Source organism: Takifugu flavidus, chromosome 14 (genome assembly GCF_003711565.1).
Source record: "Takifugu flavidus isolate HTHZ2018 chromosome 14, ASM371156v2, whole genome shotgun sequence".
Taxonomy (NCBI): Eukaryota; Metazoa; Chordata; class Actinopteri; order Tetraodontiformes; family Tetraodontidae; genus Takifugu; species Takifugu flavidus.
In genome coordinates this window covers 2,614,185-2,639,197 of record NC_079533.1, presented here as the reverse complement: position 1 = coordinate 2,639,197, position 25,013 = coordinate 2,614,185, and the positions used below count along the sequence as shown (strand labels likewise).

The 25,013-nt window shown below is 44.4% G+C and overlaps 1 protein-coding gene across 1 annotated transcript in view; it reads left to right on the top strand.

Moving 5' to 3' along the window:
* The window catches only part of LOC130537718 (uncharacterized), a 48,378-nt gene extending 29,589 nt beyond the window's left edge, over positions 1–18,789 (top strand). Inside the window, exons 5-18 of the mRNA XM_057054724.1 lie at positions 4,321–4,492; positions 5,263–5,448; positions 5,590–5,725; positions 6,955–7,052; positions 8,004–8,123; positions 8,207–8,283; positions 8,584–8,759; positions 9,262–9,508; positions 12,159–12,239; positions 13,927–14,216; positions 16,283–16,425; positions 16,500–16,714; positions 16,872–17,623; positions 18,183–18,789. Of these exons, the coding sequence (XP_056910704.1) occupies positions 4,321–4,492; positions 5,263–5,448; positions 5,590–5,725; positions 6,955–7,052; positions 8,004–8,123; positions 8,207–8,283; positions 8,584–8,759; positions 9,262–9,508; positions 12,159–12,239; positions 13,927–14,216; positions 16,283–16,425; positions 16,500–16,714; positions 16,872–17,623; positions 18,183–18,241 (2,752 nt within the window). The 3' untranslated portion in view covers positions 18,242–18,789. The remainder of the gene's footprint in view (positions 1–4,320; positions 4,493–5,262; positions 5,449–5,589; positions 5,726–6,954; positions 7,053–8,003; positions 8,124–8,206; positions 8,284–8,583; positions 8,760–9,261; positions 9,509–12,158; positions 12,240–13,926; positions 14,217–16,282; positions 16,426–16,499; positions 16,715–16,871; positions 17,624–18,182) is intronic.
* Positions 18,790–25,013: the final 6,224 nt, after the last annotated feature.

The window sequence follows — 25,013 nt, the reverse complement described above, 5'->3', positions numbered from 1 at the left end:
GCATCTGTATTGGTACTGACTGAAGTGTTTAATGGTTTAAAAAATAACCTTGATTATTTTAACAGGTTCACTCATTATGCAGACATCCTCCTTGTGCTTTCACCTTTGAGGATTTTCAGGTTAAATGTGTGTTTTGGACCTCACTGTGTAGCCTGTGTAGGAACAAACACACACCAACCTAGCTGCCCGTGCAGGCCTGGGGAAACTGGGGCCATGTTGGGAGCACAAACAGCAGGACCCCACCATAGACCAGCTCCTAATGTGGGGGGGGGGGGGGGGGGGGCATGGGGCCTGATTAGGCTGCGGAGCAGTGGGGACTCTTATCAGAGACACAGAGAAACCGCCATCTTTCTTTCACTTGCTCCATATATTTATCTGTATGTCAATGGGGGTCTGACACAACGCTGTGAAAGGCTCGTTCCATCAGTGACTGCAGAATATATAGGCATGTGCATACATCTAGGCACGTATTCATGTATGTACACGCACACAACTACGTAAATATATATTCCGTATTGTATTATTATTGTGGATAAAACCGATTTCGCTTTGATCTGACATCAATTATTCCTTCCTCCGGTTCACCCTCATGTTTAAGTCATCTTGTCCCCTGCTGGACTCTCTGTTTTGGGCTCCTCATTGGTGACCCAGCACGGTGCAGTCCTGCGGGGGGGGAGGCAACTGTGCTGACTCCACTCACTGGTCGTCCTGTAAATCGCTCTTTTATGGCCCCTATAATGATCCCCCAGGCAGCAATCTCCAGTCCGTCGCACTGCAGATAGAAGCCGGCAGCCAGCGCGGATGCTTGGGGAGGGGTGCTCCGTTTGGCATCAGGAGGTGCTGGAGGACTGGAAAACACACATTATGACCACACACACACACAAACAGACACATAAAGATGCATTTTCACAGCTCATCTACGGTAATGCTGACGTCCTGTGTAAAGGTCGTGGAAAGCAAACGGAGGTTGTTTCTACTTCACCGCAAGTGACCGAAGTCAAACTGTGCCCAATGGCACATGGTCACCATGGTTTCATGCCGGAGACCCCGGATCTGCCCGGGCTCCATCACAGCTCCTACAGATTCTCAAGTCGTCGTCTATTTTCTGTGCTTACACGGAACTTGAGGAGAAGAAGTGCTTGCGGTTAATTAGAAAGGAACAGAGAGTAACGAGCAGGTTGGGTGTCACGAGTCTGTTCTGATGGAGATAAAGTTCTCAGCAAATACATTGAGAATTATTTTATTATTTTCATGCAACAGTTATTTAGCACCTAGTTATTGCAGCTTATTATATTAGTGTTTAATTAATAAACAAGGCGCTCTTTAAGAGTGGCAGTGGAACGAGCCGAGTTATGAAGCAGCTCACTTGCTAGCTGGGAGGAGTTCGGACAGCATTTACATTAAGACGGCAATTAGAAGAGATGGCACACAAGGTTTCAAGCACCCTGTTTTATGCCCATTTCTAATTATCGCAAATAAATAAAGCAGAATTTAAGCCTTATTTTTAAAAATGCACCCATAAAGATCCGTCATAGAAAATAATAAAGCAGGACAACGGTGATTATTTTTAACTCTTGCTGAAAGTTTTTGAACCCCAATGTTGTCAAAACAAGTCCGAGAGTGTCGTTTAGTCTTAGGTTATCTTTAAAAATGACTCATAACTTAATATGTGGCCTTTAAAATGTGGAACAAGAGGAGATAATGACTATGTTTGTTTTGAATCCCGTCACCATAGCGAGCAGGTTTTTCCAATTTACCCAGGTATAGTACCAGACACAGAATTTGGGAAACAGGAAATAGATTCTCTGAGGTCCCTCAACCAGACACCAAGAACACGAGTGGGAACCTTCCTTATTATTGTGGAGCAATTCTTCATTTAGGTTGGGTTTAGTCTGGGAACGTCGCTTCCAAAGCTGCACGGATATCGCACGGACTGCGCTGCAGAGCGAGGAATAACGGGAAATCCAGAGGGCAGAAACACCAGGATGTGTGAGCGCAGAAGTTGTGACGCGTTGCTGCAGCTGCAGTGGTGAAAGTGTCTGCCCCGCCTTCACCCCCACCCAGAGCCTTCTCCAGCCCACCACAGGCAGACATCCCCTCCTGTTTAGTATTCCGACCACGTCTGGCTGAGGGAGCGCCATTAAATTGGGATCAGGCAGATTAGAGTATAATATAGACGACTATTAAAGGCTGCAAATGAGAGGCAGGGGTTAGAGCATGGGCAGGGCCACAGCCCAGCTCCCCACATACACCATCACCTCCAGTCCACCATCCATAAACAATTACCAGTAACTAGACAAGATACATAACATCAATATCAGGGCTGGAACTGGCTTTCATTTTTTTGTTGTTTTTTTTAAATTAATATCAAGCAAATATTAGCGGGACCCTCTAGCAGCCATACCTTGGTGGCTCTGACTTCCTACTGGCCTGGGAGCACACGCAGGGAAAGGAAACAACCTCCAGTACGCTAATAGCTGCCCTCAGCCTCTCACCTAAAGCCTCGTCATCAAATAAAGGAGTGCAGACGTTCCTGAAGTCACCTTCCAAGACTGTCATCTTCCTTTCCTGCCGAACAATCGATTTGTCTATTAATCTCTGGTCTAAATGATCAACAGAGTGGAGGTTTTTGTATATCTCGGTTGCCTAATTTACTCAAATAACATATGTTTTCATCATTTTAGGTCTTTAATTCTACCAGTGATTTAGAGATTTAGGCCATTTCCCCCCCTTTTATATCATATACAGCCTTTAGATGTTGGAATATATCCATATAACCATATAATCTCAGACCCGAAATAAAGGAATAACAGTCGTTTCTGTAATTCCTCAATATATTTTGTGTTTCGGTAGTTCGATTGAATTCATGTTCAATCCTCTGCAGTAAACTCTGCAGTGCAGTCTGGACCACAGCATCTCAGCAGGATCCGATGTGAGTAACATCCTCTAGAAAAGGCAGATGGGAACAATTTAGGTGTCGCTATGACGACCTGGGCTGCCACTGGACCGTGTCTGATCCTCGCCGACGTCTTCTTTCGTCTCCGGTCGAACCTCGCTGCTCCGCTTCCTTTAGGGAAACGTCACGAAACTGCCACACTATAAAAGAGAGGAGGAACCATTAGGAGAGATGGTTCTATTATGTTTTCACTTCTTCTCTTGGGCATTTCTCCATTTTGGCCATTCTAATAGCAGTCAAGCGAAGCCTTGATATTAAAGAATGGACATTAAATCGTATGGTGGGATATATAATATATGTATATTGACCCCTGCTTGTAGGCTACACAGTTGTGTACAGAGGAACCAGTCAAACCCCTTTAAATGGTTTCTGAAATGAATGGAAATAAATAGAAGTGATAAGGGTCCAAATGAGTGCAGGAGTTCCGAAGAATCCAGTCCGAAACGTTTATTCCCCCAAAACAGCGACGGTACAGCAGAGGAGCATCCCCACTGAAGCTAAAGCATCTTCCATACCTCAAAACACGGACGTGAGGGTCTCTTCCTCAGCCTCTTTTTGTTCTATCGGTGGATCAATCTGGCACAATCACATCGAAATCCTTTTCTATCGGTGTTATAAAGCTATTCCACCTCCCCGTATACGCCCCTTCCTTCCTAGCCTTGGTGTTATTGGTGTCTTAGATGCTCCGCTTTGGTTTTTCAAAAGAGATAAATCAGGTGTCAGGCTGAATGTCTACATTCAAGACGCACCATCAAAGGGCGCTTGGCAAGAAGTAAGAGTGGCTCCATTAAAGAGGCTTTGAAAATTGCTGGGAAGAGTCAGGTACATAAATGTATATTAATGATACTTTCCAGACTACATGGAGGAGTCATCTGCATTATAGTAGATACTTTTGAGCACTACGTGGAGACATGTCTTCAAAGAATTAATGAAAAGTCTTTGAAGTAGATGCTCTTCTGACAGCAAGCAGGCGTTGCCCACTAGCTGCATGGCTGTTACACCAGTCAGATACTTCAAGCTGAGGAGAAAAAGACCGTCCGTCTGTCCAGGCTCAGACAGACGTTCTGGAGGAGTCGAGGTTGGTGCTGTGTTTATACAGTATGAGGTATTAAATATGATATACGCTAGATCACCTCCAGAAGGGTAAAAACTGCAGTGTGGCATTTTTGCTGTTTGTTCCTCCACATATAAAATAGTTTCTCTAAAAACTTCATGTTGAGCAATCTCTCATGCACCTACGTGACGCACCGGCATTTCGTTATTTATTTATTTATTTGGCCCGAACAGTCATTAGAAAGGAACTCCTGCCAACACCAAACACGCATCTATAAGTGACGCGCGCTCGTGTCCCTGTCTCTCCTCAGACACCCGCTGTTCCCCCTCCTGGCGTTGTTGTTCGAAAAATGTGAGCAGGCCACGCAGGGCTCCGAATGCATCACGTCGGCCAGCTTCGACGTGGACATCGAAAACTTCGTGCACCAGCAGGAGCGGGAAAACAAACCCTTCTTCAGCGAAGATCCAGAGTTGGACAACTTGGTGAGCGCGGCCCCTTCACCCTAACCTTGCTCCACATAATAAACGTTCCCTCCAAGGCTGCGGCGTCACCCAGCCCTCTGCTTCTCCTAAACACCCTTTAAAAACTCTTCCTCTCCTCCTCCTCCTCCTCCTCCTCCTCCTCCTCCTCCTCCTCCTCCTCCTCCTGCTGCTGCTGCTGCTGCACTTCACCTTGCACCTGATCTTGCAGGGATTTTAAACGGAGAGAGGGATGATGCGGATCATGTTCTGCTGGAAATGTGAGGGAGGAGATGAAGCTCAACTGAGACAAAGGAGTTCGGGGGGGGGGGGGGGTTGCACTTCTGCCATTTCAGTACATGAGATTGGAAATAGAAGTGCTGAACAGTCAATTAACCCTGCATCTGTGTGCTTTATGAGGCACTGGGTGCAGGCGTCCCTCCCAGAGGGCACTAACTCTTCCAGGAGACGCTAATGTTACTCTGGCCGTGATGGACACACAGTTACTGGGCCCTTGATTAAGTGAGAGCAGTTTAATTAGCTGATTTATCTCCTCCTTGGCCCAGCACTTTTGGGTCCCCCGTGTTGACCTTGAGCTGCGACGTTGGCTGCTGTGAGTGGAGGCTCAGGAGAGGGTTCTTATCACACGCTGATCTATCTTCAAGCGTCCCAGCTTTAATTATTATCATTTGTGTCACCGGAAGTCAAAAGTGTGTCTTGTTTTTTTTTTTTTTTCCTCCAAAGCCCTCCAGTGCATATTTCCTGAGCTATTTTTGGGTCCGCTAATTGTTTAGATGGTGAAGGCCATTCAGGTGTTGCGGATCCACCTGCTGGAGTTGGAGAAGGTCAATGAGCTCTGTAAAGATTTCTGCCACCGTTACATCACCTGCCTCAAGACGAAGATGCACAGCGACAACCTCCTGCGGAACGACCTGGGAGGACCCTACTCTCCGTCCCACACCAGCCTCAACATGCAGCAGGTCGGTCGGGAGCCTCTCTGGACTCCCCACCTCAGTCCATGAAGATGAGACGTGTCGTTTATCTGACGCTCCTTCACTCAGAAGCAGGACAGCTAACTTCTTTGACGCTCGCTCACCAGCATCTTTCTGTGACTCCCCCAGGAACTAATTCAGACCTCCTCTCCATCCATGACCTCTGTCTCCAGCTCTGTTAACCCGTCAGGGATTGTGGTGCCTTCCGGGGGTCTGCAACAGGGCAATGTCGCCATGACTACAATCAACTCTCAAGTGGTGTCAGGTAAATACGCCAATATCGAAGCACCGCCGACAGCTTTCAGCGCTGGCTTGTATTTTGGGATTTTATTACTTTTACCACATATTATTTAGATTGAAAAGGATGTAAGAGTAACTTTGACATCATATCGGTTGAATACGTGTCTCTAAAATATCACAACTTTCCATCTTTGCTACATTTTGCTACAATTTTATTTCTATTTTATTCTATATTTATGTATATATGCTTATAATGCTTATAATATGTATATATTATGTTATGTATGTGTATATATATATATACTTATAATATATGCTGTATATATGCTTATAACGTTCTAATCTTATTTCTATTTATTTATTCTGTTTCTATACTTTGTATAGGTTGCTACTACAATTCAATTTCCCTACAGGGATGAATAAAGTACATCTTAATCTTAATCTTAATTTCATCTGTCTAGAAAATAGAATAAACCGCATTATAAGAGGAAACAAATCTGAGGGATTTATGTTGATTCCCACCAGCCACACTGGTCACAACTGAGAGGACCAATTGTGCTTATAAGTTCAAGGTTTTCCTACGAACCAAGAGGCGAGAAGTGCAAATGCGTATCGCTGCACAAGCGTAATTCATAGTAAAATGAACCCTTAACACAGAAAAATGAGTATTGAAACATAAACTCAGTCAGTATTGGCATAAATTTTCTTTACAGCATCAGGGAAGCTAAAGAATAATAAACATTGGGTGAGATATTCACAACACACACCTTTGATGGTGGAAGCTAACGATTAAAATCTACTCTTTTAATGTTCTCTTTCAGGAAATGTCTGTAGTGCTCGTTATGGGTATCACACAGCAGCGATAGTATCCTACAAAAAGTGCTTCTTCTAATGTCAAGGCTGTACAGGGAAATGCTAATCCTGCCCTCTGGAAATCCCTTTTAACCCAAAATAAATCAATGCCTCCTCCTTTGATCGCTACACAGCGACGAGCTCAAACACACTGTGATGAGAGTCTTCATCAAGGCTAATTAATCCAACAGCGAGGCAGGCTCTTCTCTTCCTCTCTTCTGTGGGTTAAAGGGGCATTAATGCACCTTGAATTTAATCATTTTATCTTTTGTTCATGGTGCTTTTGTTTGTGGTGCTGACAAGAAGTTAATAAGGCTCTGATGGTGGCGGTGGTGGGAAGCGCGTGGCTGCCGGTGGCTGCCGAAGCCACTTGATACTCATGACGGCAAATTATCCCCTCAGGTGGGACCCTGTACCAGCCGGTTGCCATGGTGACATCACAAGGCCAAGTGTTAACGCAGGCGTTGCCGCCAGGAACCATTCAAATACAGAACTCACAGGTAAAACACCACACCTGATGTCACTCACACTCACACACACACACACACACACACACACACACACACACACACACACACACACACAATTTGTGAATTTTCTTACTGTGAGCTTTGTTTTTCTGGTCTTAGTGATTTATCGCTCTGCTTAAAATAATCACTTTTACGTTTACGTACCTTTTTGGGCTCCCAATATCATAAAAGTAATAGTTTATAGAAGAATAACAGCTTATCCATTTTTATTCGACTTCCGTTTATTCCTCATCCCGGTCGTGGGTATGTGCTGAAATCTATCCCAGTTAGCGTGAGAGAGGCAGGTCTCCAGTCCATCCCAACACCACTTCACCTCATTTATCCTCATTTGCATAATGTATGAAAAAAAATAGGTAATCTGTGTAGTTACAACGGCTATTTCGACATCAAGGTCATGACAGAGTGACCGCAAAAGTTTGTTTATGTGTTTGATCCAGAATTACTCCTGCCTTCCATCATTTTTAACAAGCCCATAGACGTGGAGCGCCGGTGATAGCTAACGCGTTAGGTGCCTCCGTCCGTCACCAAAACAACGTGTTTGCTGAGAGGGAATGGGATTATTCTCAGCAACATTATCTGAAAAACAATTTCAGCAGAGAGGCTCGGGTCAACGCTAATCACGAGCTAAGTCACACTTGACGGCAGCACGTCTCTAATACAGCAGCAAACTTTTGTCCCATCCTTCGTTTAGCAAAGTCCTCATCTGCGCGCCAGACCGCTGACCCCCCCTCATACAACTGTATCGTCAAGGGCTCTATTTTTTCATCAGTGAGCGTCATTACTCAAATTTAGTTACCACGGTAACATTTGTTTCTGCCCTTACGACTGAAAAAATATAGATGATTGGTAGTTTCGCTTTGTTTCCGAGGCAACAATATCCAAATCACCTAATCCCCCCCCCACCTTGTTTTTGTTCTCTAGGTAAACCTGGACCTTTCATCCTTGTTGGACAGCGAAGACAAGAAGTCCAAAAATAAGAGGGGGGTTTTGCCGAAACATGCCACCAACATAATGCGCTCATGGCTCTTTCAGCATCTCATGGTGAGCCAAAGAAGTCCAGCGCATTTAGTGCGTCATAAGGAGTGGGAGCGCAGATTTTCTGAAGGGATCATTTGTTGTTTCAGCACCCGTATCCCACAGAAGATGAGAAACGGCAGATTGCAGCACAAACGAATCTAACCCTTTTGCAAGTAAACAACTGGTGAGACGAAGCTGCACAGGCAAACACATCATTTCTGTCTGGTGTCGTTGAAGGCACCAGCAGAATTTACTGAATTAGTGGCGCCATCTCCTGGTCACATCAACGAATTACAAAACATAGATAGATAGATAGATAGATAGATAGATAGATAGATAGATAGATAGATAGATAGATAGATAGATAGATAGATAGATAGATAGACAGATAGACAGATAGATAGATAGATAGATAGATAGATAGATAGATAGGAATTTAAATAGAGATTGATTGAATGATCTCCTCCCCTCGCCCCTGCTGCAGGTTCATCAATGCTCGCCGTCGAATCCTCCAGCCTATGCTGGATGCCAGTAACCCAGACCCAGCTCCAAAAGCCAAGAAAATGAAGTCTCAGCACCGTCCGACACAGCGCTTCTGGCCCGATTCCATTGTAGCTGGAGTTCTGCAGACGCACAGATCCCAAACTGGAAACTCGGAAAGTATGTCCACACTGATTGTTTTCCTGAACTTTCTCGAAGTGGACTTAGTTCATAGTGAACTGTCACTTCATAGATGAAGTTGTTAAGTTAATTCTGGCGAATTCTACGATTGTTCCAGGTTTCACCACTGAGTGTCGCTGTTAAACATTAGTTATTTGCTACACTTTTCATCACACTGAACAGACTTTTTCCACTTTTTTAAATGTCTAAATTTACCTACACACTCACTCTCTCTGCAGTGAATCATGCTTTGAGTCCTTGTAGCCTGGCTGTTTGGGTAGTGTAAGCAGTCAATGACCTCTGTACAATAAACTTATTGTATTAATTGAATATGTAAATCCTGGTAAAATAAATATTGAAAACATTTTAGATGTTGCATATTCACGTCAATCAATATACCAGTATTTATCAATGTCGTAGATCACAACGATGTCTTCCTCGCTAGGTGTTAAATCCCAAAATCTTTTAAATTCTCCCACACTGTCTGTCTGTCCTCTGTCAGACCTCAGCATGGACAGCCTTCAGTCACTCTCATCAGACTCGGCCACACTGGCTATGCAGCAAGCCATGCTGGGAGCTGACGACTCCATGGACGGCACTGAGGAGGAGGAGGAGGAGGAGGAAGAGGAGGACGAGGAGGAAGAGGAGGACGAGGAGGATGATAGAGAGGAAGGGAGGGGGAGGGGCAGGCAAATGTCCAATGTGGGAAGGAGAGATCTAAGCATGGAGCTCAGAGAGGAGCTGGAATAGAGGAGCAGACTTTCAGACACGACCGTCCTCGACCTGGCCTCCTGTATCCATCAGGGTGCCTCTCGAACAGAGAGACCCCCGAGAGCATTTAAGGGCATGTTAGGTTTTCAACAAATCCATCAGACTCTTCTGTAGAGCACTTCAGAGACCATCAAAAACATAGAGAACAATTACTAGTTTCACCATGAAAATATCTGTTGTTTCATTTGCGTGTTTTCATGGCGTGAGCTCTTGAAATACTGTATTTGAATAGTAGCACATTTTGTACTCGGGATGATCATGTCACGGTTTGCAAGGACCTAATCAAACGTGATGGTGAAAAGATTTATATTTGTTGCAAGCAGAAACATCGCATCAACTTGTACAATTAGTTTTATCTCGTTCGCTTCGTTGACGGGTTCAAACGCGAGTCCAGTCGATCGGTCCAACAGGCTGGTTCAACCCGAGGATGTAAAGTTCCAGCTGCCGGTGAGGGACAGCCAAGAGGCAAACCTTAGAAGCCCTTTGACGTTTCCCAGTGAAACCAGTGTAATCTACGGCGTGTAGCTGCACTTGGGCTGAACCAATATGAGACTTGCTCCGCTCTAAATGGGACAGAAACGTTGTTATAAGATGACGTTTACAAATAAAAGCTACCCGACTTTAACTCCACCACAAGAAAAACAAGAAGAGCTCTCATTCATTTTATTCTTTATTGTTATATCAGTTTCTATTGATTTTAACTGGGCCACACCCAATCCCAAACACATCTGCTTTAGGTGAAGACAACCTTTCCCGCTTAGTTCGCTGATCCTAGAACAGTCTCAGAGAGTCCAAAGTAAACCCGTCCTGGTAGTTGGACACCGTGAGGTGACTCGTTAGCGTTTGGCTCCTGTTGTGTGTGACTCTCGTCGATATTTTTCTGTATTTTTATTGTTAGTCAGGTGTTGGGTTAAGTTAGGAGCTGCTAACGGAACAAGACGGAGTAGAGATGTCAGTAGTTTCAAGCACCAAACAGGACTGACCGCCAACAAGCAAGAACGCTAAACGACCCTTTCTTCCTAAATGTTTTGCATCGCACAATTTGCTGGACAAATCTGACACTGGGGGGTGGGGGTGGGGGCGGGTATTCTTCCAATAATTACACACACACAAAATAAATTGGCTCTCATGACTTTAGCAAACCAATCGCTCTTTTTTCTTTTTCTTTTTTAACCTTTGAGCACAAAAGAAGTGTAGGAAATACAGTGTGTATATTATGCTTATTATTAGTTTGCCTTTTTGGTGTTAAAGGTTTGCATATTTATTCAGATTAGTGTCTGTGGGAGCTCAGCGAGTGTCTGGAAGAACACTTTGTAAAAGACAGCGTCGGGACGGCCGATGGCGGCGCACACGCGTAACTACAACCGTCGACTCCTTCGGCACTGCTTGTGTGTCTCTGTGACCCCCGGGGGTGGAAAAAGTCAGCGTGACGACGCTGACAGGAACTCCAAACACAGCCAGTCGGTGTGGACGCAGCCCACAAAGGACGCACAATGACTCTGGAATCCCCACGCTCTGTCATTAAATGACAAACTGATGAAGGACGAGAGTGAGATGTGAAGGATTTTGAAGAAACTGTGAAACCTTTTCAGCTGTTTTGTACTGAAGCACCCAGAAGGAGCGTGTTTCTAATGTGAAGATGCCCACACAAGAACCCTCTCATTGAATGTTCTGGTCGTTTATTGTGAAGTTTGTTGCCCATTCAGAGTTTTTCCCGCATTACTTTTTCTAAAAGGATCTTCCAGATAAGGTGGCAGTGAATAGGGAAAATTTCTATTTCATTTGTACACTTTGTTGTCATAACCTATTGTGTTTAAACAGACCAATTTTAATAATTAAACTCTGTAAAGCAACTTTCTTTGTGTTTTTATCATATTTGAGGGTCAAGTAGAGTTGTTGTTGGATGTTGATGACAGTTTCCCAAAACTGAAACTAAAGCATGTCGACGGCGTCTTGATCACCCTCTAGTGGTGGGCTGCTGTAAAAAAACAAAGCCTTAAATCCAGTATTATTTTAAACAGTGATGCTCCAAACCAAACAGTCTTTAAATAATTGATAAAAATCCTTCAAGTCATGAAGATATGAATCAAATCCCCATAAACAGTCAGTGCATCTTGAATAATTACAACAGGAATGTCAGTGGGAAAATATTACGAAATGGAACGGGGATGGGGGGAAGGGGGGGTAAAATAGCTCCAGTAGCACCAGACTGTTTCTGCAGAAATAGCAGCAGAGCACCACCTCTTGGATTCTCCTTTACTGGAACACGTTCCAAAGTTAGCAGATTAAATGTTAGTTTTGCTTTTGCCTCCCATCACGTGTGTGGTCTTCCACCCACTAGTTACTGCTCATGGGGCTGAACTTGCACCGGAGACTCCCACCCAAATGCTCTCCCACCTTTGCAGTCGGCGTCCATGTTAGAAGCCAGCACAGTTCATCATCTTGGGGGTTTCACTTCTGACACCCAAGTGGATTCTGCTCTCTTGGAAAAAATGCTAATAAGCCCTGTGGGTGTTAGCTGCACAACCTTACATTGTTTTGCACATATATAATTGCGTGTCTGTATTATTTCCTGCACCCTTAACAAAAGTGTATGTTGTTGTTATTGCTGATTTTCTCCCCCTTCAGCCACAATTTCTGCTGGGATAAAAGCCGCAAAGGCCACGAGGGCTTCGGAATACTGCTGCACATGAGCGGATTTGATTACATGTGTGACTTTAGAGTGGGGCTCTAATATACATGCAGGAAAAAGTTCTGACGCCTCAAAAGTATTAAAAAGTGGGTTCTCCAAAAAGTTTTGGCATCATAATCTATGTCCAACGAGGAAAGAGCTGGTCAGAGAGCATAGAAGCAGTGTGAAGGCTGCAGCATATTCTCTATAATATCTTCACTATAAATACAGCTGCTGAACATGGACGTTCCATTTATCATAGGGCGACATACCCCGCAGGAGAAAATCTGCCCATAAATCATAAATATTTTATCCACTTTTCTTTTATTACAGCAGGGTCAGGATTGTTGCTGTGGTTTACATCAGGCCAGCGGTGTGAAAAAGAAATGCTGCGAGCCCTCAGGGCGAGGAAGGAAGCCAAAGGTTGATGGTCTGGTACCCTTAGCTTAGCTTTAGCAGACAGTCTCGACTGCGTAGATGAGATCTGAGGCATCGCGTCGTCCAGATTGATGGTGTGTGTCCTGCTAATGTCGCAGGTGCAACATTTGGGACTAAAAACTTCTCTTTCCATTTCATTAATTTTCCATAGACAACTATAAGATCTATTTTCCTTTATTTACTTCTAACTGCAGGACACTGAAACTTGTAAAGCATACATCACTACATTTTTATATTGTCATGGTTTAGCTATCATCAAACAATCAATTTTTATTTATATAGCGTCTGTTACAATCAAAATTGTTTCTAAGTGCTTTAGAGAATTCCAGAGAATGACCCCCAACAAGCAACAGTGGCAGGAAAAACTCCCCTTTAACAGGAAGAAACCTTGAGCAGGACCAGGCCCATGTAGGGGGACCCTCCTGCTGATGGGGGTGCAGCCTTAAACCAGCTGCCATCTTTCATTTTAGCTTCAAGCTTCAAATGGCAAGAAGAGATACATTTTAGTTAAACCATGATTATAAATATCTTTAAGAGAATATAAAATATGAAAAAATGTCGACCTGAACATAAGCTGAATAAGCCACCTGTTTTCTTTTTCTTTGAGAGCTCTAAATTTGTTTTTTCAAGTTAAACTTGATACAACTGCACAAGCCAATCGTTCACTTCAATGTTTTCAAATGTGACATCCCATCCGTGTCCTTTGATCCCATTCTTATGAGCCATAGTGTTCCCAAAAGAAACATGGACGTGTGGACTCAAGAACACGACTTTCTTTTGCACAAAACATCAGAGCCGCAAAGAACCGAGCAGCTGAACTGCAGTAAAAATAGTCCCTCCGAATGACAGAGGCTGAAAAAGCCACTGGGCAGAGGTTCTGTTGTTTGAAGTGGGCCACAGCCAGTATCCCTCACAGTGAGATCAGCTACACACACACACACACACACACACACACACACACAACACACACACACACACACACACACACACACACACACACACACACACACACACACACGGCTGCCTGTGTAGAGGAGGGAGGCTGAAATCTGGGTACCCACATGTCTTCTGTAATTACATCCAGGCCCAGCTCGGTCTGGTCCAGCCTAGATCTACCCTCTCATTTACAAAGGCCCTCCCTCATTACTAAAGCAGCGTTCCAACTTAGCGCAGGCTGTCGGAGGAGCTCCATCTCTGGTAGAACCACGGCAGGAAACTAACACAAAAGGTAAAGGTTGGATTTCACTTTTCTGGATTACCTGTTAGACCTGTTTATTGAATCCAAAGGCGGGCTACGGCATCGCTACGGCAAAAGGTGAAAGGTCACCGTGTTTTGTCTGCTCGATATTACCGGGAAGCGTTCGGCTCTCTTATCTCCAGGCAGGTGTTGAAAATGTCCATTGCCAAGGCAGCGGCCAAGGCCATGCTATCTGATGCCCTCCTGCAGGACAGCCCTGGGATCCACCGGCTCAACCACCTGGAGCTGGAGCTTCCTCTGGACAAGGTCATCAAATTCGTGTCTGTCGGCCTTCCGCTCCTGCTGGTGTGCATGGCTTTTGCCCGGGAGATCTCTCTGGGTGAGCACTTTTCTCTCTTCTTGTTTTCCTTCACACCTGGTCAGCGTGATAAAAGGAGAACTTATTCAAAGCAAGAAAGAAGCAGTTCTACATTACACATAGCACCTGTCATCTTACCCATGATAAAGATGCATTCATATTGTCTATTTTTATGACGTCTACTTGAGAAAACAGCAAAATAGAACAAAGAGCTGAATCAAATCCAATAACTCTTGACTACTTGAGCCTCAAATCCAATCCAGCCATTCAAAGGCCAGTTTCTGAAATAGCAGACCATCTTGAAAGTACAGGCGGTAGGTCTGGTCACAGCGGTGCAGCACATGACGAGCTTCTGATTCTGGAATCATAAAATGGAATTCTTCTGCGCTGGTCTGCAATCATCCTGCTGCTGCTGATTCTAATTGCTGTGGGGGATGATTGAGAACTGCAGCGTTCACAAACGCTGACAAGCTGTAATTACAGGGTAAACATCCTCCGTGGCAGCTCCCCCCCGATTTGAGCCAAATGAGAGGATGTGTTGATTAAGAGTGGGGAGGTGGGGGAAGGAGACGCGGTGCCGTGTGTGCGTGCACGCGTGCGTTGTTGACGTGCGCTGGCTGGAGAAACGCTCAGTTCTTGGGTTTGACAACAAGAGCTTGATTGCGCCGCTCGTCTGGATTCGGCGTCTGGTCTTCTTGCAGGTGGACTCTCAGCCAAAGAGAGAGTGCAGCGTCTGTCAGTGTTAATTGCACAGTGTGAGGAGGAAATCGAAGCGGGGTCTCACCTTGCCAAGTGGCGAGGGCTGCTGAGACGGGTTTAGACGATTCCACAAGATTCCATGAGCAGGCTGTTGTTTGTATTCAGTGTGACGTTTGAACACATTCTCCCACATGTGTCCCCGCCAAGGAAATAGATTTCCAGATTGGAATATGTAGAATATATATAGATATATAGATATTAGATGATGATAATGATGGTAGCAGTACCTGAAGAGGAAAACTGACTTATATTTTACATAAAATATGACTCCTGTCATTAGATACACGTTTTATTTCATTGTATGTAGGTCATATTTTAATGGGACATACAGCCCCTGGCAGGGCCACCCATGGCAAACAGGTCCTAGGTGAGGGATCATTGGTGCAAAGTTTCCCTTGCCCGGATGTGGGTCACCGGGGCCCCCTCCTGGAGCCAGGCCTGGGGGTGGGGCGCGTTGGCGAGCGCCTGGTGGCCGGACCTCTGCCCATGGAGTCCGGCCGTGCACAGCCCGAAGAGGCAACATGGGACCCCCTTCCCGTGGGCTCACCACCTGCAGGAGGGGCCAAGGGGGTCGGGTGCATTGTGTTTTGGGTAGCGGCCGAATGCAGGGACCTTGGCGGAACATTAGATTTATATTATTAAATATGAATGTGCAAAGATCAAAATTCCTGCTTGATAGTAGTGAGGCCACTTTATCGAGAGGGGGCGCTGTACTGGAGACACGTATGCACAGACAGACAGGCAGACAGACAGGCAGACAGACAGACAGACAGGTAGATAGATAGACAGACAGACAGACAGATAGATAGATAGATAGATAGATAGATAGATAGATAGATAGATAGATAGATAGATAGATAGATAGATAGATAGATAGATAGATAGATAGATAGATAGATAGATAGATAGATAGGGTTTGAACTGCAGGCAAAACTCATTTTCTGGCAGTAAATTAGAAGCAGTTTCAGAAACAGAAAGCAGATGTGGCTGTAAAAATAAATAGAAGTCGTGCTCAGAAATAGATGGAACACACCCTCAGTGGACTTCCACTCTGTGTTCAGGGGTGGAGCGCTGTGGAAATGAAAGGGAAGGGTTGAGTGCAGATTCAAGTTAGAATAAATGTGGTTAAGTAAATGTAAGGTGGGGGAGCCAGGTTGCTGTTTCACAACATGCGTTTTCATAAAAAAAACAAGTGAAATTAATAAAATGTGTAAAAAAAGGGAAGCTCTCTCTGGACGGTACAGGGATTTGCATCCATGTTATCAGAGATATGAAGTGTTTGACACTGTTGACAGGACAATGATGTAGATCGTTTCTCTGGTCTGCAGGTCCTCAGATCAGCTGTTTCCCACCCAGCAACTTCACCATGAAGCAGGCCAGCTACGTTGACACGTTCTGCTGGGACTCGCTCATGCACCACGAGTCGGACAGCAACGGGAACTTTGAGGAGCGCTCGCTCTGGGTCCACAAAGTAAGAGGACGCGGGTGTTTTTGATCTTTAAATTCTTGCGCTTTCAGCTAGGTCTAATCATTTTCTGCATCCAGATGTTTCCCTACTCTCTTCTGGCCATGGCGATGTTCATGTACCTGCCCGCTCTGATATGGCGCCAGCTTGTGACGCCTTCGCTGGGCTCAGACCTGCTGTTTATTATCGACGAACTGGACAAGTCTTACAACCGCTCCATCCGGTTGGCTCAGAGCATCCTGGAAATGCGACAGACCACAAACAACCCGCTGACGTTTCAGGCCGAGTTGCAAAGGTAACTGAATTCCTGAAAATGATCCTTCATCGCCAACACCCAATAAACCTCAATAAAAGGATAGATTTGTTGGGGAGTTTCTGGTAGTTAATGAAGATAACTGGGGAGTGTTGGACATGTTCAGATGTTCCTGAAGGAGTTCTCTGTGTGTTTTCAGAGCCAAGAAGAAGAGATATTTCGAGTACCCTCTTCTGGAGCGATACCTGCTGTGCAAACAAAACTCCTATTTCCTCGTGAGCATGCTGTTCTTGCGGGGCTTCCTTCTCCTGACCTTCATGACGGCTGCCTGCCTCTACCTGGCGTACTTCCATCTGTCTGCCTTCCTGCAGGACGAGTTCAGCTGCTTTGTCAGGACAGGCATGCTACGGGATCAGAACTGGGTTCCTGAGCTGGTTCAGTGTAAAATGATTGGCCAGCTGGTTTTTCAGGTGATAAGCGTAGCCAATGGCGCCATCTACATCCTGCTGGGTCCTATAGTCCTCTTCAGCCTTATCCGACTCTTTGTTTGGGACACGACCTTCTTCTCGGTCTACGAGGTCCTCCCAGCTCTGGATGTTATCAACCGCCGCAGGCTCGGCTGCCCTTTGAACGATCTCAACGTTCTTCTGCTCTTCCTGCGTGCTAATGTCGCCCACCTGAAGTCCTACGGGCAAGTGAGGGCGTTGTGTTCTCTTGCGCCACCGCAGGTGGGCAACGTCGGTGCGGGGCAGGGCTTGAATGCGATGCTGACGCAAGAAGAGATGGAGGAGCGTGAAGAGGCCATGATGGAGCTCTCAGAGGAGCTAGATGAGGCCAAGCAAGAAGCGAAGCTTGACCTGGTGGATATCATGACAGTTGTGGGAGCAGCTCAGGGCAGAGTGGTGAACTGCAGCGAGAAGAAGCCTCTTGTGGAGGAGAATATGAGTCTTGGTACCGTAACACTTATTTATACACTCAAACGTATCTTGCTAGTTGCAATTTTCATCTACATAATTTGGGATGTGCAAAAAATTATTAAGTGAGCACCAGAGGAATAACAACATACTCTAGAATGGAGAAAACAGCTTTAGAGATATAAATGTCCATTTTTGCGTCTGTGTGGTGTTGTATGTGTGTAAGGCTGAATACAAACCAGATTATTTTCAGATTTTCAGTGCGAAATGATGAGAGAGCAAAGATTTAATATGTTCAGTGTGAGCAAGTTTTGAACATTACAGTCCTGCCAATGCAACCAGCCAAAATCAGCACGACCCTTGAGACAGCACACTTGTCCTTTGTAGCAGCAATATCTTTAATTGAAATGACAGAAAAGAAAAAGATTTGGAGGTCAAAGATTCTTATGTTTATTTGTGAGGGCAATTAAATGGAGGGTCCACTCTGTACCCAGCTGCCACTTATTGTTCTGCAACATTGAAACTTGCTGGCTAATGTAAAGGAGGGACATGTTTGGCACTTTCTAGCTCTAACTGCCCTCTCTGTCTTTTCACAGAGCCAAACCACCAGGGGTACCATGAGTTGAAGGAGACCACACCTTTTAGTCATTATTAGCCCTCCAGCAGCCAGAATCAGAGTGATAGCAAGGGGAAAGCAGGGGGAGGGGGGGCTACAGTAGATTCTCTACAGTACTGGTGCCGCAGTGACAGTGGGCATCAATCAAAGTGCCCGTAGTTTAAAAATCATGGGGCAAATGATTCTGATTGTCACTTGGTTTGACCCCATTTGGTTGTGAAATAAGCTTTGATGGCGGACAGTATGAGAAGAACACGCAAGTAAATCTAATTATTGTGTGAGAACATGAAGCAAATTTAAAGAAAATGTATTTAGAACATAAGCCTCAATGTATATAAGTCAACGGCTAGAGAGAACTATTGTACCAGTCTGCTCGAGTCGTGTATCGCTGTAATTTCTTTGCTTTTCTTTACTGCCTGTAAATGAGAAAAATGTCATGTGTGTGATGAAAAAAACAATGACATGCCATTACTGTTCCCCTGACAGAGGAGGGAGCGTATTAGATATGAGAGTAATGTAACAGACCTTTACATCAAGAATGTCTTTCACTTTCAAATAAAAAGATTCTACATTTGTTCTTTCTAAAATGTTGTTTTTCCTCTATAGTTTTGTTTGGGATTATTCACCGTTTAAGCATATGGCATCATTGTGCGCGACAAGCTGATCCATTAACCGGGTGTGCCGCGAATTGCGTGGTTGTGTTCAAGAATATGCAGAATATATGTCGATTTTTTGGAACGCGCAGTGACGCAATGATGACGGAGAGAAAGAATCTGCCGTGCGCGTGTCAATCTAAGGATAGTAGACACATATCATCTCTCAGCAAAGGCATTTTTGAGCTTCTGGATGACCTCAGGGTGGATTTGGAGCCAGTCACAAAAAGGAGTTTTGCCATATCTGCTGTGGAAAATCTCCTTGCACCACTAGATCCTTCCAGCGTAGTTTTTCTGTGTGGTCCCAAGTGTTAAATGCTGTTTCGCGCAAGAAGGGCGAGTATATTGAGTTCCCACGCAGTCGGGACGCAGTAAATGATGCAAAAATCGGCTTTTTGAAGGAGCTGACTTCTTCAAAACAATAGGCGGAATGCGCTCAAGCTTGTTGCAGACACACACGTCCTGTCAAGGTTCAACTATTATTATCATTATTATTATTATTATATTATTATTATTATTATTATTATTATTATTATTAGTAGTAGTAGTAGTAGTAGTAGTAGTAGTAGTAGTAGTAGTAGTAGTAGTAGTAGTAGTGGTGGTGTCGTCTGCTTCTTGTTCCTCGACACAGCAAAACCCCACGGGTTGGAGCAATATGCCATGTGGAGGATGTGGAGGAAAATGATGCTTGGCTACATGCCGGACAGATTCATGCTGCGGGACTGCAGACGCGGGCCAACTTGACTCAAAGCCATTTCTCATGAGCCCTCTGATGCCTTTAAAATGTAATTAAACCGAAACGAAAATCCCCATGAATGCGCTTCAACATTGCGGCGTGTTTTGAAACAAGTTACAAGTTACAGCCACCAGAGAACAGAAAATCAGCGATGATCGGAAAAGAAACCTTGTCTCCATTTCCTCCAAACACATTTTTTAATTGGGGCTTCGTGTTTTGCCAGATTGCGCTGAGTCGTGCGTAATGATGGTGCACCTCCAGTGCGCTTTTTCGCCATCGGCTGAATGGAAGGACCACTGCCACCGCAGGACCTCCCGGCTGTTACCAGGGCACGGACGGCCATTGTCACCCCAGACACAGCGCTGATCAGCTGCTTCTTGTTCACAGCGATAGCCTGAATCTCACGGCGGAGGACGCGCGCCTCAGTGGACGCAAGCGCTCAGCTCCGAACTTAATTGTCCGTTTACAGCCACTCTGCTCTCGCGCTGAATCCTTATCAAAAAGTCCTGTTATAGTTGCGCATTCACGCCCACTAACATGACGCGCATTTGGCTCAAGCACTTCAGAGCTCTTATTTGGGATCTTGGTATCTCCTCTCTCACCAAAGATTTGTGTGTATAAAACATAAAGCTGCTCTACTAACCGGGTGCACCGAGGATTGCTTCCGCCAAATGAGCCAAATAGGACGCGCAATCCATTTGTTTGCCTTTATGAATATGCAGAATATACAGTATGTAGATAATCAGAACGCGCAAAATACTGATGTCATCGTTTGGCACCCCAATGACATTGATCAAACCTGAAACTGACACCAGTGTTTGTCGGTGTTTTTGCGTCTATTTTTGGCATGTTTGAAAGGCAGGTGCACACTGGCACAGGCCTAGGCGCACGGGGAGAAAGAATCTGCCGTGCGCGTATCAATACATAAATTGGTAGAGACATCATTTATCAGCGATGTCATTTTTGAGCTGCTGGATGACCTCACACTCTATTTGGATCCAGTCACAAAGAGAAGCCATGGCATATTTCTTATGGAAAAACTTGCATTTTTTATATTGTGTCTCCATGGAGACATTTAAATAGGGCGGCCCGCACCACGTTCGCACCTATATAAAGTGTGCAATCGTGGTGGATCGCCCGCTACACGCCCACAGCACATACATGGATTTAGTTTGCTCACGCCATTTAGCGCTCAGGATTTAGGATTTTAGTATTTAGCTTTACTACCACTACTCTTACAATTTATAAAATGAAATCCCAAGCCCAGGTCAGAAAAGGGATCATTTCCCAAGTGGAAGAGTTCAAGAAAGTAGGGATCTTTTTGAATGTGGGGCGGGGGGATGAGACAAGAAATGATGGATGGATGAGTGCAGCCTCTGCGGCAGGGGCCGCTGTACCCACTGTGCTGTGGTAAAGAGAGCAGTGAGCCAGAAGGCAAAGCTCTTCATTTAACATTCCAGCCCTCACCTTTGATAATGAGCTGTGTGTCCTCACCAAAGAATAACACCACAAATGCAAGCAGCTAAAATGACCATTAGGGACATTAAACCTCATTTTGCCATTGTATCCTTAGTATGTGTAGCTGGAGGAAGAGACTGACACTTCTCGCAAAGGTCAGGGGTGATTAGTTTAAAAAGCTAATGTGACGTCATTGCTCATAGTTTTTCCACTGTCACATGATTTATCACTGCAATCACAGCTGCATTTACAAGCAATTATAGAGCCATTCAAATGCAGTCTGTCTACTGTGTTTCATAATCATTTTTATTACAACACAGCCACAGATATCACTGTTTACTGAAGCAAATTAGGAAGATTTAAAATCACATTTTTCACCATGCTTGCAGGCTTACATTCCAAAATGTGATATCAGTAGCATGTTGGCTTGTTTCGTTTCGATGGCGCGAAACGAAACAAGCATGTTGGCTTGTAAAAAATGGGAAAAAAAAGATCCACTCATAATACATAGAAAGCACTTGAAACATGACAGAGAGGTTTTCTGCAGACAAAACTTTACCAGGGAGGGAACTGGGTCCTGCTCTGCACACTCTGCGTATACTGGAGTATTACAAAAGCTCAGAATAGGACTTGGTTTGTTTTCTCTTATGTGGTGATGCGTTCAAAGACATTCAAAAACTGAACAATGTTTAGCCAGTGTGTGTAATCACAGGGGTGTGTGCATAAGATGTGCGCACAGGCAAATAGCTAGAGTTTTATTACCATAGTTCTAGATTTGTACTCAAACTAAATTTTACCTATTGGATCTCAAAACCCACCAAAAGTGTTGTCCAATTGAAATAAATGCTGTTGTAGGGAGACAGCTGAGACCACTTGGGGGCATCATTGATTCACGCTGAAAGGCACAGGCGCTTCGATTCGATTCGGATTTGCTCTTTGCAGATCTCATGTTGTGGCTGCGTCACAAGCTGTGGCGATAGCTGCGGTTGTGGTAATGAGAGCCAAAGAAAACGCACGTTCAGTGGCCTTATTAGTGACCTTATAAGTCATTCAACAAGTCAACATTAGCCACAATGCTTTTAAGAAAGAATCATTCTCAGCCATTTCAACAGTGGACAGCATCTTACGCCGTTAAACCCTTTAACTGTCTCCAGATTTGGTCCTGTGCTTAGATTTGTTGTTCCTATTGAACGGTTGATACCACGTCACCTTGCTTCTTCACCTTTGTCTGCTGCTGAGAATGATCTTACCACTCACTGAAGATAAAACCTTTCACCAAGGCTTGGTACATGTGATGATGGTCAGTGGAATGTCTTGATCCACCTTCAACCACAGCATCCACAGCTGTTGAACGTTAAAGCTGTTGCAGTAAGTAGAAGGCATTCAAAATCAAACGCACCTCCAGTGACTCCAGTGACTCGCTGAGTTGGATTATTAGATAGTTGCTGCACCTGTTTGGAGTCATTACGTGGAGGAGTGCTTAATAAAAGGCTCAGTGAGGGCTCCTCTTGATGTGGAGGAGCACTGCCTCTCCTTTGACCCATCCTGGAAGTTTGAGTCAGTGTTCAACGCAGAACCACAACCTCTGTAAAGCACACATACGAGGCCACCTAAACTGATAGCTCATGTCTGTGGTGAGACCTCTGCAGCCCCTCCAGCTCCATGGATGAAGACGTGGACCTTTCTCAGAATTATATGCCAACAAACAAACAAGGAAATGAACCCAAAATCTACATGAAGACCATTAATTCTGCGGATTAATTAATGCACAGATGCATCGCACTGACACTGAATTCTGGGTTTTCATGTTATATTCATCATTATTGAACATTCACCATTAATTAAACAAACACTTGAAATGTATGTCTGTGTGTGATGTATGTAGTGTATATAGTACACTGTCCCTTTTCAAACTAAATTAATCATACAAATCAAAATATAATAACACCATAAACAAAAGCCTATCTATAGTGTAGTATAGTACAATACAGTACAGTATAGTATAGTATTGTATAGAACAGCACAGTACAGCATAGTACAGTGCAATACAGCATAGTACAGTGCAGTACAGTATGGTATAGTACAGTACAATGCAGCACAGTATAGCATAGTGCAGTACAGTATACACCATGACTGAGGTCATGGTGTTTGGTCCTGAACCTCTCAGGGATAGATTAGATCACATGATCACTCTAGATGGTATCTCATTAACATCTTGTCTCTCTGTGAGGAATCTAGGAGTAACTTTTGACCAAAATGTGTCCTTCAACTCACACATTAAATTAGTCTCTAGAAGTGCCTTTTTTCACTTGAGAAACATCACAAGGATCAGGAAACTACTGACGTGGCATGATGCTGAAAAGTTAGTCCAGCATTTGTTACTTCCAGGCTGGACTATTGTAATTCTTTATTATCAGGGTGTCCAAACTTCTCCAGGTGATCCAAAATGCTGCAGCCAGAGTTCTGACAGGTATTGACAAAAGAGATCACATAACTCCTGTACTGGCGTCTCTTCATTGGCTGCCCGTTAAATTTAGAATAATTTTTAAAACCCTTCTTTTGACCTACAAGGTCCTCAGAGGTCTAGCTCCATCCTACCTGGAGGAGCTAGTACACCTTTACCAGCCCAATAGACCACTCCGCTCTCAGAATGCTGGTCTACTTGTGGTCCCCAGAGTTTCTAGGAGTAGAATGGGGGGCCGAGCATTTAGCTATCAGGCCCCCCTGCTATGGAACCAGCTCCCTGTCCAGGTACGGGAGGCTGTGTGACGGGTGCAATTTGGACCCAAAAGCAGCACTTTGGAAAGCTGGGACCATTGGTAATTACCTTTATTAGTACACGGGCAAACAGGAACTCAGGCAGACAAGGAAACACAGGAAACAGTCCGTGGACGATGAGGAGGATAGAGTCTCTAAATTGGCACCGCCACCAGCAGTCGGGATCTTGGAGGGCTGGTCATAGTATAGTATAGTATAGTATAGTATAGTATAGTATAGTATAGTAGTATAGTATAGTATAGTATAGTATAGTATAGTATAGTATAGTATAGTATAGTATAGTATACAGGCCGTTGCATAACATAGAAGGTTGCTTTATGATCAGAACTCCACCGGCTTTGATCTTTGGAAGATCAAAGGTCCAAGTCCTGTTGAAATCTAGAACACCACCAGACTGTGTTCATTTCTTCCTTGTCCTATTGTCAACATTTCCTGAAAAATTCCTTAAAATCCATTTATAGCTTTTTGAGTTCTTTTGCTAAAAGTCAACCAGAGCAACAGATTCCAGCTGACACATGACCTTGGTGGAGGTCATGACACAATAAAGCAAATATAACCAAATATAAATGCTCAGCAGGAACACAAACATCTCAGTACCATTGAGTGATGTGACCACTTTCATTGTTTATCTTCTCCATTTCTTGTTAGTTTTAAGTTTAAACACTTAAAAGGTGTTTTTGTATATAAAACATATGTTACAAGATCATTTGAAAATTTTGTTACAGTTTATTTTTTATCTTTATGACATATTGCAAAGCTCTCCCCCAGAATGCCACCAGGTAAATAAACGCTTTTCAAAGACTGTCCTTCAGCGCTCAGCCTAAGCTGACGGCAGAAGCCCAGGCGTCCCTGTCAAGTAAAGCTGTCGGCGGGTAGGAGCGACATTAAAGGACGGCTGACGTTGTTCTGCATTCAGAAGTGACAATTAGAGCAGAAGGTGCGAATCAAGGAATCCGTGGACACATAGAGCCTTGACATGATTGTACAGTTCAAGGTCTTTATTGTTTTAGATAATTATGCTGGTTTTCCTGACAAAGCTCAAGATAATGATGCCTGCGCACACCTTTCTGACCTCCATAATAAGCATTTCTAAGATTGAGGGGCTGTAGTTGGGTGAAGAATGGGAGATAATTATGTTGTTTTTAAAGATGATTGAAAGGATTCTCAAACATCTCCTTGACCACTT